We start from the raw sequence: 17,527 nt of genomic DNA, 5'->3' as shown, positions 1-17,527 counted from the left end.
GTGGAGGTTCTGCTGAAACTGTGTAGTGTTGTGATATTGAGACTGAATCTAACATGTTATAAACTTCATCTTCTTCATGTTTGATTGGAAATACAGGTGGGTGTTGCTACCTGCTGGGCATTACTGCCTGCCGCACCTCCCAACGGTGCCCTTGGGCCAGCTGCAGGGTCATCAGCCGGGAACCACCAATCATTGACGTTTCGCTCCTTTACACCCGGTACGTCTCTTTGCGGCGGAGCAGTGGAAGGGACGTCTCCCAACCACCCTCTGCAACTGGCCTTCGGGTTAACCAGAACCCCAACTCCTATCCTTCCTCCTCAGCCACAGCCAAAAACTGCCCTTCTCTGGCTCCTCTGCCAGTTCCTTGCGCGCCCCCGCGGCGCATGCACACGTACAGGGGGATTACACTCCACTACTGGGCCTTCTACGACTGCCAACTGCCCGCCTTCAGCAACACTGGGTCTTTCTGCATCTGCGGTTTTCAACCTGGCTTATGGTCCCTCTTGTCTGACCTGACTGAACAGTGCAAGGTTGCTGCTGGCCTTTCTCAAAACACTTCGCTCTACCCTGGTGAATTCGTAACCCCCTGTATGTGGTCACTTACTCCCAACCACACCTGCATTTCCAGAGCATCTTTAGCTTGTTGTCCATGTTTGTTCCAGCCGTTTCCGTGTTGTCTGTCTGGTTGGGCCCTACTTTCATCCCGCCTCTCGGAGGGCCTTCGGGTTGTCCTTTCTTATTTGTGTTCGTAGTCAGATTGTGGTCGTCTCATGGTCAAGAGACTACTGGGATAGGTAACTAGCCGCCCACTACGGTGCAGTCTTTCCCGCTGTCGTCCAGTCTTTCCTGGCTGTCCTCCAGTCTTCCCTGGACTTCAACTGCTCTTTCACAGTAGTCACTGGATATAATTGATAATTGATCATTATTGTCAGTCCTAAAACCAGCTTATAGGCACATTACTAAATACCAATTGAACTGCTTTGGGTGTGGTATTTGGGTATATTTCAGACATGGGATACACTTATCAGTTAGCGCCTAAACGTGCATTTAAAGTGCTCAAGATTGCAAAGCTTGCAGACTCATCATTGTCAGTGTTGTGCATGATGCCATGGGCCCTCAAATTCATGGGGCTGTGGCTGAGAGGGTAGAGCAGGTCGTCCAACAATCGGAAGGTCGGTGGTTTGATCCCCGACTGCTCCGGTCACATGTCGATGTGTCCTTGAGCAAGACACTTAACCCCAAATTGCACCCGAATCGGTGTGTGAATGAGTATTTAGATTAGATCCTGATGGGCAAAGTTGGCCATCAATGTATGAATGTGTGTGTGAATAGGTGACATGTAGTGTAAAGCTTTGAGTGGTCAGAAGACTAGAAAAGCGGTATATAAATGCAAGTCTATTTACCATTTAAAAATAATTTGTCTGTCATTATGTCATCTCTAAGGCATGTACATTCTCCCTTTTTTATTTTAGGGCTAGGGGTGTGTTATTTCTGATGGTAGGGTAGGTAATTCCAAATCTGTGGGCCTTTAACTGGAAAAGAGGACTGACCAAATGTTGTTTGGCATTTTGGCAGGTTTACAGTCACTAGTTCTGGGGCAAGGTCATTTACACACTTAAAAATAATTTTTTTTTTCAGTGAGAATTTTAGAAAATTCTCAAAGCTTAGTGGGTTATACTTTTTTTTTTTAGAAATTTACAATGATGCCATTTCATTGGCTTCTGATCCAATGTTTTCAAATCTTGTTTGTATAATGACATTATTGATATTTCATAGCTGATTGGGTGGCCTGGCCCCAGACAGTTACACAGTACGAAAGATGCGATCATGGTGTGCATATAGCGTCTTACAGCCTTTAGGGGTAAACAAGATCTGATAAGTCGAAAACACTTTCTCAATTTCCATCTGATCAATGGTTAGTGTAAAATATCTGTCTTATTGAGAAACACAGTGAAACAGTTTTTGCATAGTTAAGCGTTAGCCAGTTATTTTGTAGTCACTGTGCTGCACAGGCCATTTGCCTATTCAGACCTCTGCAGCCTGTTGAGGAGTCTTTGTACGTACATAAATGATTGCATCATCAGCATACATTTGGCACACTTTGCAGCGGGCTGGTAGCTCATTTATGTGCAAACAGTTAAGACCTTGCTGGGAGAAGTTACACTTTATAAGCTTGTTTATAAGTATCTCATGGTTAACAGTATCAGAGGCCTTTTCAGGTCTATAAAATACTGCTCCCACTACCTTCATCTATCCATCCATCCATCCATTATCTGTTACTGCTTATCCTATGCAGGGTCTCAGGGGGCCCGAAGGTGTACCGGACAGGTCGCCAGACTATCACAGGGCTGACACATCGAGACGGACAACCATTCACGCTCACATTCACACCTACGGGACATATAGAGTCATCAACTAACCTTGTTCATGTTAATCTTGTTGGACCTTTTGTCATTTGATGCAATTTATATTTGGATGTGACCATTTTGAGTTTTGCTTACAGCTTGCTTACAGCTTTTGTCTCGCCATTTTATGTTAAAGTCGCCAATTAATATTGTTTCATTTTGACAATTTAAGTGTTTCAACAATTCATCTAAATCACAATAAAAAGACACATTACAAGAAGGAGGATTGTACAAAATCAATGGTGAATTAACTGTAGGTGACAAGACACTATTTAGGATTAGGCATTCCAATTTCAGAGAACTTGAGGGTGTCTCTGATATAAATTAGGACTCCTCCTCCTTTTCCCAATTGTCTGTCTTTTATAACAAGCACATCCACGAACATCAATCATATTTGTCAGAAAGTTACTGTTCAGCCAAGTTTCACTTAAAGCCAGGAAGTCCAAATTTGAGTCAGTTAATAAATGATGAACCTGATCTCCCTTTGATATAATACTTCTAATATTTAAATGACCTCCAAAAATTCCTTTTGGTTTAGTCTTTAAGGGCGTTTTCACAACTGCCTTGTTTAGTTCGGTTGAATCGAACCCTGGAGCGTTTACCCTCTCGGTGCGGATTGTTTTGGCAGGTGTGAACACAGCAATCGCATTCGGGTGCGTAGCAAAACAAGCGAACCAAGACCTCCTTGAAGGGGTGGTCTCGGTTCCGTTCCAAACAAACTGCGGTACGGTTTGGTTCGCTTCGTTTGTGGTGAGAACATGATGCGACCTCGATCCAACCCAACTGGAGAAAGCATTGCGCCTTTTTGGATTAAACCAGCTCTGGTAGCAAGCTGCGCTGTGCGTTATGGGTAGGATTGTAAGCCTTTTGTTTCTACAACATGCAGCCAGATGAATAAATGTGGACGGATGTGGACTCGTGGGGAGGTGCAGTGCCTCATAGAGATTTGGTCAACTCACAACTTTTGACAACACACAAGAATACCGAAATCTACTCACTCTTTAGCAAACGGCTACATTTTTTTTTTATTTCAAAAAACAGGTGGAGATTTAAGCCATGTATCCTGTGATACTGATGCCATAAACACCCTTGCTGATGCAGACGTGTCTGATGCTCAGAGAGCACAGAGAGCAGGGACATTGAAGAGTGAACCAGAAGGAGGGAGACTGCCCATTCCCGGAGCTCAGGCTTGAAAAAAGAAAGGCAAAATCTTGCTGACTTGATGAAGATTTCCAGACATACAATGACCGACAATAGAAAAGATGCTGGAGGAAACACATGTAGCCGAACAGAAGCAGTTGGTTCAAGAGGAGAGTGCGTTTGAGAGGATTTGCTTCAGGCACAACAGGAGGCTGGGGAGAAAAGATTCCAGTCTATGCAGGCACAGCAACAGGCCACCAACCAGATGTTTCTGCAACTAATGGTCACTCTTGCAAGTGCTTTGCATCCTGATCAATGTCATTCCTCAACAATACCACCCTGGACGACAACACAACTCACCAACATCAACCCCTAGTGCCTGGTCCATCACCGCTGTATCAGCCAACACAGCCTACTGGCATGCTGCCTGTGATCCCTCCACATCAGCACCGATCACAATCTCCATCCTCCCAAAATGAAAATCCCAGCACTTCTTCCGTTCTACATGACGTTAATACTAAGGACCACTACAACCTGTAGGTTTTGTTTGTTTCAAATTGGGAAAGGCTTTGTTTGTTTAGGTCTATAATGCACTTTCATTATTTGCGTTATCTGAATTGTTATGCAGAAGGTAGCTTTTGGTTTTGTGTTATAAAGAATGTTATAGACATATTTTGTTAGACTTCTTTGTGTGTGTTTCCGAGAAATATGTTACCTCATTTTCAAGCTTCGCCGCTACATATCAGGTGAATATGTCCTATAAAGAAAAGCACTCTTTGTATTTGTGACAGAAGTGAAAAGGAGGATTTAGTTTGTATTTGCACAACACACATTCTACCTAATTTACTCATTTTCATTTTTGATTGTTATACTGCTTAAAGTTGTATTTTTTTATTGTAATTTCTACCAAAAAAAAACACTGTTGAAAACATGACAGTTTATTTTCTAAATGGAGACAAAGGTGTTTTTTTTTGCACAGATGTGGCAACGTTACATTTGTCAAGAGTTAAACAGGCAATAAACAGCATTTTAAAGCAAAAGTGTTTCCATTCTGTCCATTTTTAATCAAACAAAGCCTTCAGAATAGGGTGGCTCCTACACACATGAATGACTAAAAGTGAAGGGAGGAAGCATCCAATTTTTTCAACATTCTATAGAATGGTGAATAAGAGTGTGTTTAATATGTGCCATAGCTGTTTCCTTTGTTATGTCGGCCTTTGCTTGTAGCAGAGACTGAACTGGGTATGTCTGATCAATAAGATCGATCTCCTTTGCAGTAAAATAATGCCGAATGGGGTATCTGACTGTGGGTGCTGAGATGGGGGAGATCTCAAACTGCACGCTTTCGCCTTCAATGTTGGTGAGGTCGGAACGAATGGTACGGAGAACAAGTACCTCCTCCTTTCCCTTCAGTTGAAGCTGTTGGACAGCAGCAGGCAGGATCATGGATCGAACAGAGCCAGCATCTAGTATGGCATTTTGCTATGCGAGCGTGAAGGTTCAGAACGTGGTTCTTGTCGAGCCACGGGATGCAAGATCTGAAGATGGAGTTCACCACAGTCAGGACAGGGTTTCTTAAGTGTACAATCCACGGTGGAATGAGAGGTACGTCCACACCTCCAGCATCTCTTGTCCTTCCTTATCCATGATTGTAGTTCCTCTTTGGTTCGGGATTCCATTTGAGGGCATTCGGTGAGGTAATGATCATGGCTTCTGCAGAACAGGCAGTGGATGTTAGACCTATTGTATGTGGTAACAGAAGAGTTAGTATTCCGAGGGGACTGCCAGAACTGGATAGGAAGAACATCTGGATTCTTGGTGGTTTTGGGTGGCCTGTTGCTGGGCTGTTCCTGCTGATACCGTTGGACAAGTCAGTTTGAAAGCCTCTTGTTGTTGAGCTTTGGACTGCAACCTTCCAGCCAACTCCCTTAGATTATATGGGTTCAATGTGGCAACAGTTAGTTTGCCTTGTAAGTGCAAGAACTCGATGAAGCTCTCTCTCAAGTATCTTGGCAGCTTGCTCTGTAAACAGTCACCATGAGAGCAACAGTTCAGCTCGTAACTAGTTGGGGCCTCTAGCGATACCAGCATACTCACCAGCAGGTGAACACGAAGGAAAAAACTCTGAAACCTTTGTGAGTCACCAATTTTGATGTCAGGTGCTGTAAGTATTGCTGCAATCTCACTCTGAGCCAACTGGTTGGGCTGACCCTACTGCAGTTGGAGGGCCTGCACTGTAGCAGTATAAGGCTCTGGATGATGACGGCAAGACTGAGCAATCATCTGGGCTTCAGGCAATTTGAGATGCTCCAGGAGAACATGATATTTATATTTCTGCTGCCAGCTTCAGGTTGGCAAAGTCTTTCTCACTATCCTTGAAAGCTGGTATAGTCTGCCTTGGAACTCCATACAGTGCTGGCTCATGTGGAAGCAGGTTAGCTGAAGCCGTGGTAGTAAGATGAGCCATTCCTGAAGGTGGTGGTAGCACTAGCTGAGCTACCTGTTGTGAAGAAAGAGGCTGTGACTGCACACCAGCATAAGGAAGAAACTGTGGATGATGCGAGTGGGTAGGAACAATACACTGATTTCCAGGGGCCTTTGGATAGGATGGCTTGTGGCAGGCATGGCATCACCTGCAGGGGGAGAAGTAAAGGATTGAGGTCTTTGCTGTTTGGATAATGAAAGAGGCTGTGAGCAAACAGCCCCCAAAGAGGGTGTACATGAATTGTTGAACGTATCACCTGATACTGTACTGGTAAACGCTGCTGATGGGGAACACTAGTGCTACGCTTAGGAAACAATCCAGGCTGTAAAGTGGGTTGTGTGTTCCAGCCTTGATTAGAATTAAGTGGCTTATATGGGGATCCAGGTAGATGTGATGGAGCTACAGGTATCTTCACAGTACTGAGAGAGAGGTTATGGAGCCTCTAAGCAGTGAAGTTCTCCTCTGCTGAATTGATGTGATCAGTCAGTGTAAGTTGCTGTATGTCTCTCTATTGGATTTTAGGCCTAACCACAGGTTCTGATGCGTGATCAGGTTTCAGATGCAGGGTAATTGACTGCTGAGAATGTAACCGGGGGGATGGGGGGGGGGGGGGGGGGGGATTGAGTTCAGTGGCTTGAAGCACACCTGTCTGTGGTTGGCCATCAGGCAGGGGAATGATTGTGATGAGCTGATCCTGTCCACCAGAGACTGCCATTTTGACAACATGAGAAAATTCACAACACCGAGGCTTTGTCCAAGTGAAATAAGCAAAAGCCAAAAGCAAAACAGCCATACGCACACATACTCCCTTCTTCTGCGTCTGTAACTTCTGCCTTGCTTGTTGAGGGGATGATTTAAATTATCCTTGAAATCAGGATGCGATGGTTGAAAAATTGAAAAATACTCTGCAAAACATACAGCACGGTAGACAAGGTGGACAGAAATGGCAATAATAATTGGTATAACAAACCACACCTGCTGTCGGTGGCCATCATTACTCCGTCCAAAGTTACAAATATTGTGGAAGAATCCCCTAAAAATGACACTCAACCGAAGACAAACCAACTAACCTAACAATTAAGCCAGAGCCGATTTCTTAGCGAAAGGGTAAGTTCTCTATTTTTCAACCTGGACCCTATTTTCCATGTCTTTGTGTCTTAGTGACTAATGGGAACAACGATTTCTGACATTGGTCCAGTATTGAGGGAGAACGCTGAAACGAGCTGCGAGGGGCCACTTCTATTTCCCACTGACGGGCTCTGATTGTTATTATAAGTGTCTGACAACATTATGGAAAGGACCCTACAGAGAAATTAAATGTTTTTCTTATCTTTCTCTTGATCTGGTCTGTTTGTTATTTTGTCCAAGTCCCGCTCAAGGAGAAGTCTCGTTTTGAAATCTGAATATCCGTATACTCTGGCTCTAATATATACTTACGGCCATTGAATTCCAAGACCTCATCCATACTGTGGAAATCATCTTAATATCTTAATTTCTGTCCATTTATGATGTCACAAATCTACAATATTTAGATCATTTCAAAGTTTTAAATGTAAACATTCTAAATGTGTCCCAGTTTATTTCCTGTTGCAGTGTATTTGAATGACATTAGCTGACAGGAAGTAAACATGGATCCAAGCTGTTGCCTGGCAACGCAATTATGTTGCAATTCCATTGAAATGCGCTAAAACGGAGCGTTTCAGACAGAGGGTAAATGCAGGTATATTCAGACAGACAGTATGAGGAAAATAAAGTTTTTTTTTTAAACATTAAAGTATGTAAACATGTTCTAGTAGAAACACAAAATACAAATATTAACCTGAAAATGAGCACGATATGGGACCTTTAATATCCAGCTAAGGCACATCTTTTACACACTGTTGGGTTTGATATCACAGCTTAGAGGATGGATTTCAGAATTAAAACAATATCAATCCAATAAATCAGAGTGAAAACAAAGCTGTTGGTGTTTTAGCAGTGGATGCTGCTACGCACTGGGCCTTCAGAGAATCAGCATTTGCAGTGTACTGACTCACAGTGTAGACAAGCTGTCCTGCTTTATTGCCATTCACAGCACACATACAGAACACAAACAGATACACACACGCGCAGGCACGCACACACACACACACACACACACAAAACAAGTTGCTGTCATCAGTATGCTAGACATACACTTTCTTTCCCTTCTGTCTCTTTCAGTCCTGCTCAGTCTGTCTGTCTCTCTCCTCCCTTTGCTTTTTCCTCTTCCCTCTCTTTCCCCCTCTCTCTCTCTCTCTCTCTGCATCCCTCTCTCCCTTCCACTCTCTTGTTTTCTCCCTCTGTCTCTCCCAGCCACGGTAAGATGGAGATCAGTGTGCGTGTCACATCCTCTCTGTCCCAACAGAGTCCCAGTGCTCTCCCACACACTCACACACACACATAGGATCCCACGAGGTGTGTGTGTATAATCAGATTACTGGTTACTGGGGCTTTCTGTCACCTGTCAATCACGGTGACTGTAGCTGAGCTCAAGGTCACACTGTATGAGGAGGAGGACAGACCCTGACCATGAAATATATATTCAAAAACTATATGCAACAAGTTCTAAGATGTGTTCATCATTGCGGATGCATGTTGTGCCGACTAGCTTTGTTCAGACACACAATTCATTTTAAAATTCTAACCGAGATCCCGAAGTGCCCAGAGATATAGGAAATAGGCTATGTCAGGGTGAATTCAGGGGGAATGTGTGTAGAATAATGTAACAGATGCGAAGAATATTTCAGTTTGATTGAATACAAACATAACATTTTTGCTTCTGAATATTCAACCCAGTCGGCAGAAAAAAAAAGAAATGTTGTCTAGTGACATTTCAAAATGTCTGAAGGAAATACCTGTCAGAAAGAGCATTGTGTAAGTGGAACAGTTCAGACAAAATAAGTTTCACCTCTTCGGACATGTCCAGGATTTTAACTCATGGTCCAAAGCCAGAATCATACCCCTCCACCAACGAAGGTGTCAACTGGTCAATGGAAAGAAAGAAAAACCTGGCTGTAATAGTGAATGTAGAAAACAAAAAAACAAAGGACGAAAGTGTTATATGACATCCCTATGACACGCCAGTAAGAAAGAAGAAAACTGCAAATGGATGTTTACATGTCATAAATAAATATTCACAACATCAATTTTTGCTAATATTTTCAGAGGAAGGAAAATCATGCAGCTTGTTAGACCTCAAGGATACATAGTGTGTTTTAGTGAGCAACACTTAAAGGTCCCATATCGTGCTCATTTTCAGGTTCATGCTTGTATTTTGGGTTTCTACTAGAACATGTTTACATGCTTTAATGTTCAAAAAACACTTTATTTTTCTCATACTGTCTGTCTGAATATACCTGTATTCATGCTCTGTCTGAAACGCTTCGTTTTAGTGCATTTCAACGGAATGGCGACGAAATTGCGTTGCTAGGAAACAGCTTGGCTCCATGTTTACATCCTGTCAGCTGATGTCATTCACATACACTGCAACAGGAAATAAACTGGGACAAATTTAGTATGTTCACGTTTAAAACTGTGAAAATGGTCTAATTATTAACTATTGTAGATTTGTGACATCACAAACAGACAGAATTCCTGACAGCTTGTTTCAAACGCGCAGTTTCTGAATATGGGCTGTGTGTATTTCTCCATGGATTGAGTGTTTTGATACTTTCACAGTATTTATATATCACTTAAACCTGCTTTATAATATAAAAGACATGAAAATCTCACTTTTTACAGTATGGCACCTTTAACATAACTCTCCTCTTCTCTTCTCTCATATAGCTGTTTCGAAGACGACGAGCCTCCGTGTGTCGAGGAGATCGAGTATTCCATGGACTGTCCCGCATTTAAAGGAACCGATCTGGATTCAGACGTCGACGGCAACATGACCAGCGCTGACGAAGAGGAGGACGGTGAGGAAGGACACAGGGGAGCAAAACATAGGCGAGGCAGCGTTGGCCAATCGCAGCAGTCGAGCATGAAGAGCCGCCTATTCCCTCACCTGATGAGACAGGCCTCCGCTGAGACAATCAGTGAGAAAAGAAACATGTGTAATGGCGTGAGCATCAATGGGCAAATCATGAGTTAAAAGGAGTATTTCTACATTTTTCTACAGTTTCTTTTCTCCTAAAGGCCCTCTTAGCATTGTAAGCTTTCCTCCTTGAAACCTAGCAGGTGCATTTGAATGAAAAGAAACACCTGTTAAATGATACACACAAACTAAACAATGAGGGGTTGGGATAACTGATCATTTCTATTTCAACCTTAAAGTAAGCTGCGACCTTAAATACAAGCTTAAAGGAACTGTTTGTAACTTTCTAAGCGTATAAATGTAGCGGGTCGGCACACTTGCGCGCTTGCATATGCGCGCTCGCGTGTGGCCACTGTCTCGTCTCCTCTGCCTGCTCGCCTTCACTCAGACAGCGCGCGCGTTCTTGCGTACTCGCTCCACCTCTAGACGTGAACGCGCGCTCACTCCACACTGCAGAAGAGTTAGTTTAGCTCTGAGAATATCTAGTGAATGTACAGTGGATGTTTGTGTAGAAATAACTGCTGCAGCTCCTCCAGACCAACAGAGGTTTCCCGTGTCTTGTGAAGTGACGGGGTTCCGCAGAGAGAAACGTTACCGTCTCGTTACCGACCGGTTGCCGGTGTCTTCCTGCTCTCTCCAGCTGCGGGCGGAGGGAGACGAGTTTCTCGTTGAGGAGCCCCGCTGCTGAAGCCTGCGCTGAGGCAGGACAAGCAAACACAGTATCAGCATTGATTCATGGAGAGACCTTCGTCTGGTCAGCTAACATTACTGCCAAGCAGCTGAAATATAGAGTGATATTGTGCTTTTAGCTGACGTGTGTCGCCTCACTGTTTTGAGCGATGGTCGTTCATGTCCATTTAGAGCGAGCACAAGCACAAGCCCGACGCTGACTTTCGTTGATTTCACGGCCACAGGTGTCGCTGTTAAGAAGCATTTCTGAAAGTTACAAATAGTCCCTTTAATAGAAAGAAAACACTACTTCACTCATTAGCTTTTTTGCAGAGCTTTCATCTGCATCTCACAACCTTCATCAGTCCATGGAGTTTGCTTAGTTGTCATGGAGATGGATTCGTTTGCACATCGATACTTGTGCCCGTTCCACCACTCATTACACCCGTCAATGAGAAGAATGTTGCACCGGTTCTGTCGCATCGGTGAGGTTCTCCAATAAGCACCAGAATAGCTGTCTTTATGCACCACCATTATGCACGACTGAGGCAATTTACAGCATCCCACCACTAATTCATCACATGTACCTGTAAACCATACAGTATATCTCATTATTGAACATCAGAAAGATGTTTATGCTTATGATCACATGACTGACCTTGACAACTGAGCCACTCCATCCACTGATGAAGACCGTGAGATGTGGTTGAAAACTCTGGAAAAAGCTTCAGATTATTTTGACTATTTCCAAGGTCAAGAATAAACGTCCACGTCAAGTCATCACAATAACGTTGAAGCATTGTAATAATAACTCCAAACAATCTCCAGGTTTAGTGAAAAATTACCGTTTTGCTTTACAGCTTAAAGAGGAATTACTACTTTACAGCACAACACAGGAAGAGGCAAGTGAGTTCCAACACACACACAGAAACAATGAATGTCTGTGAAGGGAGGGAACAGACTGATGAGAAAATTATACTTAGCACGACAGATGTTGCCAATACATTCAATTAATAATTGGATAAAAATGATAAAAAATTCAATGAATCGATCAATAAATCCAGTTCAAGGCCCTTTAGTTGATCGTTAACGTTCAACATAACATTAACCGTGTAATAAAATGATCTCAATTGAAGGTCCACTTACTGGCTTTTACTGAGCTTTTCAACAACTTCTTATGGTTTTCATCAGCGATCGGAAGTGGCTTATATGTGTATATGTATCATATATATCTTCAGTCATGTGATAACAGGTGGTGGTATATGGAGGGGGAGTCTTTGTGATGTGAGATTGAAAGCAAAAAAAAGTGGATTTAGAGTTAAGATTATTTATCCCGAGCGTTCAAATGACTATTGATTTGAAAGGCAGCGTACTTCAAGTATCTTCTTAGTTGGTTCAGCAGTATGATACACTTTATTCAACTTCCAATGCACACGTCTAAAAGTCTACAATGTGTATGACCTCCCATAGACAAATACTGTCATAGTACAAATCTTTTACAGAAAGCAATCCGACCTGAACTCACATGAAGTGTGTAACTCGGCTCTTAGTGAGGAAAACAAACAATGCTATCATGCCTTTTTTTTTTTTTAAAGCTGAAAAACAGGCTACAGTTTGAAAAAGTCCAGGATGGATATCAGCTTCTAAATGAACGGGTCACCGCAGAAATATTTCATGGGTGGCCAGGATAGTCTTAATGCAACCAATAAATAAACATGATAATGAACCCATTCCGATAAGGAACATACATACTACATGCTAACTACCTTCTTTATCATAAGAACATAGCTCCAGTTAAATTTACATTAAACATTTCTCATCTTTCAAAAAGAAATTGCAAACCTTAGAAGGATTGTGGTCTGTATTGTGTTTGTTTTAGTCATTTGGTGGGAACCAAGAAGCTGAAATCATCTGGCAGTGTGTGATCTAAATGTTAAGTTGTATTAAAATTCCTTATTAACTACCTAGTTAACCACTACAACTGCTCTCATTTCAGAAGAAAATGAATGGAATTTTCAGATGATGTGGTTTATTTCTCTCTTTAAACACAAGATATGGATTATGTAGGGGGGCTTTCACGAGCTAACATTTAGTCCACTTTCATTAAACTCTGATACAGTTCTTTTAGGCAGTTTTGAATGCAGAAATCGTATACTCTGGTGCTGTACGGACCAAAACCACCAGTCCAAGACCGTTTGCGAGAGTTGGTCTCGGACCGTTTTCCATGTGAACCAAAATGTAGGCTGCCTGTGCGGACGTTTGTGGAGATGGACGCAGGTGAACGAAAGGTTAACATGAGAGGGAGAGGACTTACCCGGGCTTATGCAGAAGTCCGATGTTTGCTTGACATCTGGACCGAAGAGAACATACTAGGGATGCACCGATACGGCTTTTTTTCAGACCGAATACAAGTATTTACATTTGGGTACTTGCCGATACCGAGTACCGATACGAGTACTTCTCTGTGCTAAAAGACCCTCGTTAACAACCAGCTGGAGGGTGTGAGCGACACACGGCAGGCTGGGGAGCCACGCATACGAGGCGGTGCGCCGCGACCGGCTCTATGTCGGCTTGGAAAGGCTCGGGACGAGGGTGGCTCACGCCTGCAGCTTTACAGCGCTCGCCGCGCCGTGGACAACGGCCCCCTGCTCACGATGCAACTGTTGACCGGGTCAGACTGTCCTCAGTGCGCCCCAACCACGTCATGCCGCCAGATTGGGACTCGGCTCGCGTAAAAGGCGGCAGGGGTCTGCGGCGATATCAGCAACCCAGCCCAGTGGGGTCAGCTGCACCACCGCAAAGTGGTATTGGTGCCGTTGTATCGGAGCCGTTTTGCGACTACGATTACGAGTACATGAGCACAGTAACGGACCCGATACACGATACTGGTATCGGTGCATCCCTAGAACATAGAGAACATGCTAAGTAAAGTCCACAAAAGTAGTGACGTTTTATAACGTCATAAACTGGGGGAGAAGGGATTCATGCACAGAGCCGAGTCAAAGTGAAAAAACGTTGACAGCATTAAAGTCTGTGATTCCCTGTAAAGAAGTGGCAGCTCCTTCGTACACACCCCTCAGCAAATTATTTTTTTTTATTTGGTCCGCTTTAATCTGTGCACTGTGAAACCAAACCAGACTAAATGGAAAACAAACCAAAAGTATCAATTTAACTCATTGGGACTAGCCAAACGGACTATGGCTTGTGAAAGCGCCCTTAGACTAACAGCTCATTGGTTATTGCTGCTGTCTAAAACTTGTAAATCCGCTTGCTTGTATGAATTGATATGAGTGTTGGAGACATCAGAAAACACAACAGCATTGTCCGTTTCTTCAAAAAGGTTTATTAAATGACCTATGTTTACATTCAGCACCAAAGCCGGAAGTAGTGTAGTGTTCCTATAGGGCAGCAAAACGTGAGGGAGTGAATGTGGAAGTGATGGCGGGGGGCATTGAAAGCTTCAAACCTCGTTTTGTACCAACAATCATTGTTTTTCTATAACCTTCACCACAGTCTTCTCCTAACTTTCTTTGGAAAAGTGTTCTACTTTCCTAAACTTAACCAGACTTAATCAACCTGTGTTATTGTTTAGGAATATAAGACTTGGGGTGTGCTAAATGCAGTACTTGTGAGGGTTTCTAGACAATATTTGCCATAAAGCATAAAGCAAGCACATTGCCCACTCCCATGTTGATAAGAGCATTAAATATTTGAGAAATCTCCCATTAAGGTACATTTTGAACAGATAAAAAATATGTGATTAAAGGGACTGTTTGTAACTTCTTACACATATAAATCATTGCGGGTCGGTGTCCCATGCGCGCTTGCGTGTGGCTACGGTGTTCAGACAAGACTCCAACACAAACTACACGGAAGCACCAAAACCACAAAGTTCTATCTAGTGAAGCCCGTCTGTTAAACAGTGTTTGCCGCGGTTGGAGGACGCGGGGGAGACCGTAGCTTTGGTCTCCAGGGCCGCAGTCTCTGCTGTACTCTGCTCCTCTGCCTGCCTTCACTCACAAACCGCGCTCGTTCTCACTCGCTCTTTCGCTCCACTCTCACACTCCACACTGCAGAAGAGTTAGTTTAGCTCTGAGAATATCTAGTGAATGTTCAGTGGACGTTTGTGCAGAAATAACTGCTGCAGCTCCTCCAGACCAACAGAGGTTTCCCGTGTCTTGTGAAGTGACGGGGCTCCGCAGAGAGAAACGTTATCGTCTCCGACCAAAACTCCGGTGTCTCCCCTGTTCCCTCTGGCCACGGTCGGGAGGCTGAAGCAGGAAAAGCCAACACTAGGATCAGCATTGATTCATGGAGAGACCTTCGTCTGGTCAGCTAACATTACTGCCAAGCAGCTGAAATAAAGAGAGATATTGTGGTTTTAGTTGACGTGTGTCGCCTCACTTTTTTGAGCGATGCTCGTTCATGTCTATGTAGAGCGAGCACAAGCGAAAGCAACAGGACGCTGACTTCCGTTGACTTAACGGCCACAGGTGTCGCTGTTAACCAGACATTTTTATGATTCTTACAAACAGTCCCTTTAATTAGCGATTCATTCGCGATTAACTATGGACAATTATGGGATTAATCGCGATTAAATATTTGAATGGATTCACAGCCCTAATTCAGAGACATGTTATCTGCTGACTGGTACCAGGCTGCTGTCGCTATACTGTGGTGGCTGGTCAAGCTGCTGTAGGGAACTGAAGAAAGCCCAGCCACCCCTGGGACTCCACATGGAGACAATCCTGCACTCTGGTTTCTTATGGGAAGAGAAGCAGAGGCCTTTGTGTAAATGTATCTCGGATAGTATGCAAGCACGTCTAAGCTATTTAGCAAACACAAGCTGTTAAAATGAAATGCATGATTTTAAAAAACACATGTTAGCAGTCGAAGAAAAATAAGCATTTTCACCATAATCCCTAGTCGGCTTACTCTCTCACCGTACGAGTGTTTTACAATAAGGAGGTGCATTAATCCTGGTCAAACACTGGTCCTTGTTGAACGATAGCACAAGTGTACAAATAGATACTTCTACTATATGATAGCTGAATTTGTGCATGGAATATGATTATTATAAAGTGTAGGGTGGTGCTGTGGTTTGTTCAGTTTGAACATTCGGTGTGAAAGGTTTGTGTAACAGTTATGTGTACCGGTATGTGTTATTATCTAGATTTTATAAGATATTTGTAATTTGAAGTGACACACATGTAAAATGTCAAGCACACTAAGAATAAATGTGTTTTTTTTGTGGGTCAGATGTGAACTTTGTTTTCGGAACACTAAAATGGTGAACAAAAAGAATGTCACGCTTTGTTCATGTTTTTGTCACTGCTCGGAAACACCACTTTCACCACTCGTAGTGTCGGTTTTGTCAAAAAAACTGTGAAGGAATATATCTGATAACGTGTCTTGTACATGAGGAATACCTGATGTTGACAACTTGACAAAACAGACTATGAAACTAAAACTCAAATTGTTGATGAAAAAGGGAGTTGACCAACATGGAATCTGAAAATAAAAACTTTAGCTATAACCTCTATATAATATCATCATACTGTGTGACTACGCTGTTCAGACTCAGACTCCAACACAAACTACATGGAAGCACCAAAACCTCTTGGTTGTATCTAGTGAAGCCCGTCTGTTAAACTGTGTTGGCTGCGGTCGGTGGACGCGGGGGAGACCGTAGCTTTGGTCTCCAGGACCGGAGAATCTGCTGTACTCTGCTCCTCTGCTCCTCTGCCTTCAGTCACACACCGCACTCGTTCTCACTCGCTCTTTCGCTCCACTGTCACGTGCATGCACGAACACTCCACACTGCAGAAGAGTTAGTTTAGCTCTGAGAATATCTAGTGAATGTACAGTGGACGTTTGTGCAGAAATAACTGCTGCAGCTCCTCCAGACCAACAGAGGTTTCCTGTGTCTTGTGAAGTGACGAGGCTCCGCAGAGAGAAACGTTATCGTCTCCGACCAAAACTCCGGTGTCTCCCCTGTTCCCTCAGACCGCGGTCGGCAGGCCGAGGCAGGAAAAGCCAACACTAGGATCAGCAGTGATTCATGGAGAGACCTTCGTCTGGTCAGCTAACATTACTGCCAAGCAGCTGAAATATAGAGTGATATTGTGCTTTTAGCTGATGTGTGTCGCTTCACTGTTTTTCAGCGATGCTCGTTCATGTCTATGTAGAGCGAACACAAGCGCGAGCAACAGGACGCTGACTGTAGTTGACATTACGGCCACAGGTGTCGCTGTTAACAAGCAATTTCTGATTCTTACATAGAGTCCCTTTAAGACAACATGGCCAGATGTCATGTGATACAATTGAAAACTCCAGGACAGTTACTAAATGGACCTTGTGGTAAGATTGTTAAATGTTGTTTCTAGGTCAAGAATGACCTTTCAATCCCAGTAAAGCTAAATATAGATATTTTTTTGAAGAAATATAGTTTGCGGAAAAAAAAACAGTTGATTTATGTTGTTTTAATGTTTCTGATAAATGATACTTGATAGTATGTCCAATGTTGGGTTTGTTTCAAAATACATTTGCAAATCAGTACATGTCTCATGTCTGGATGCAGTACTTCAAATTCCTTGACAGCAGCATTTGGAATCAGTCAGCCATTTTGTGCCAATTTTCAATCCCAGTTCCTTAAGGGCGCTTTCACATTAGGTACGATTGATCGGTACGGTGCCCGAGTACGATTGCCCCCCTCTTGCCACTCAGCTTTCACATTAGTAAAGTTGTTCAGTACCTGAGAACACTTGCGTC

General features: G+C 43.3%; 1 protein-coding gene across 1 annotated transcript in view; it reads left to right on the top strand.

The window, feature by feature from the left end:
* Positions 1 to 10,413, top strand: part of LOC119487018 (cytosolic carboxypeptidase 4) — a 167,487-nt gene extending 157,074 nt beyond the window's left edge. The window contains 1 exon segment of the mRNA XM_037767639.1: positions 9,838 to 10,413. Coding sequence (XP_037623567.1) covers positions 9,838 to 10,144 — 307 coding nt within the window. The 3' untranslated portion in view covers positions 10,145 to 10,413.
* Positions 10,414 to 17,527: the final 7,114 nt, after the last annotated feature.

The sequence above is a fragment of the Sebastes umbrosus genome, chromosome 4 (genome assembly GCF_015220745.1).
Source record: "Sebastes umbrosus isolate fSebUmb1 chromosome 4, fSebUmb1.pri, whole genome shotgun sequence".
NCBI classification, from domain to species: domain Eukaryota; kingdom Metazoa; phylum Chordata; class Actinopteri; order Perciformes; family Sebastidae; genus Sebastes; species Sebastes umbrosus.
This window is presented reverse-complemented; position numbering and strand designations above follow the sequence as displayed.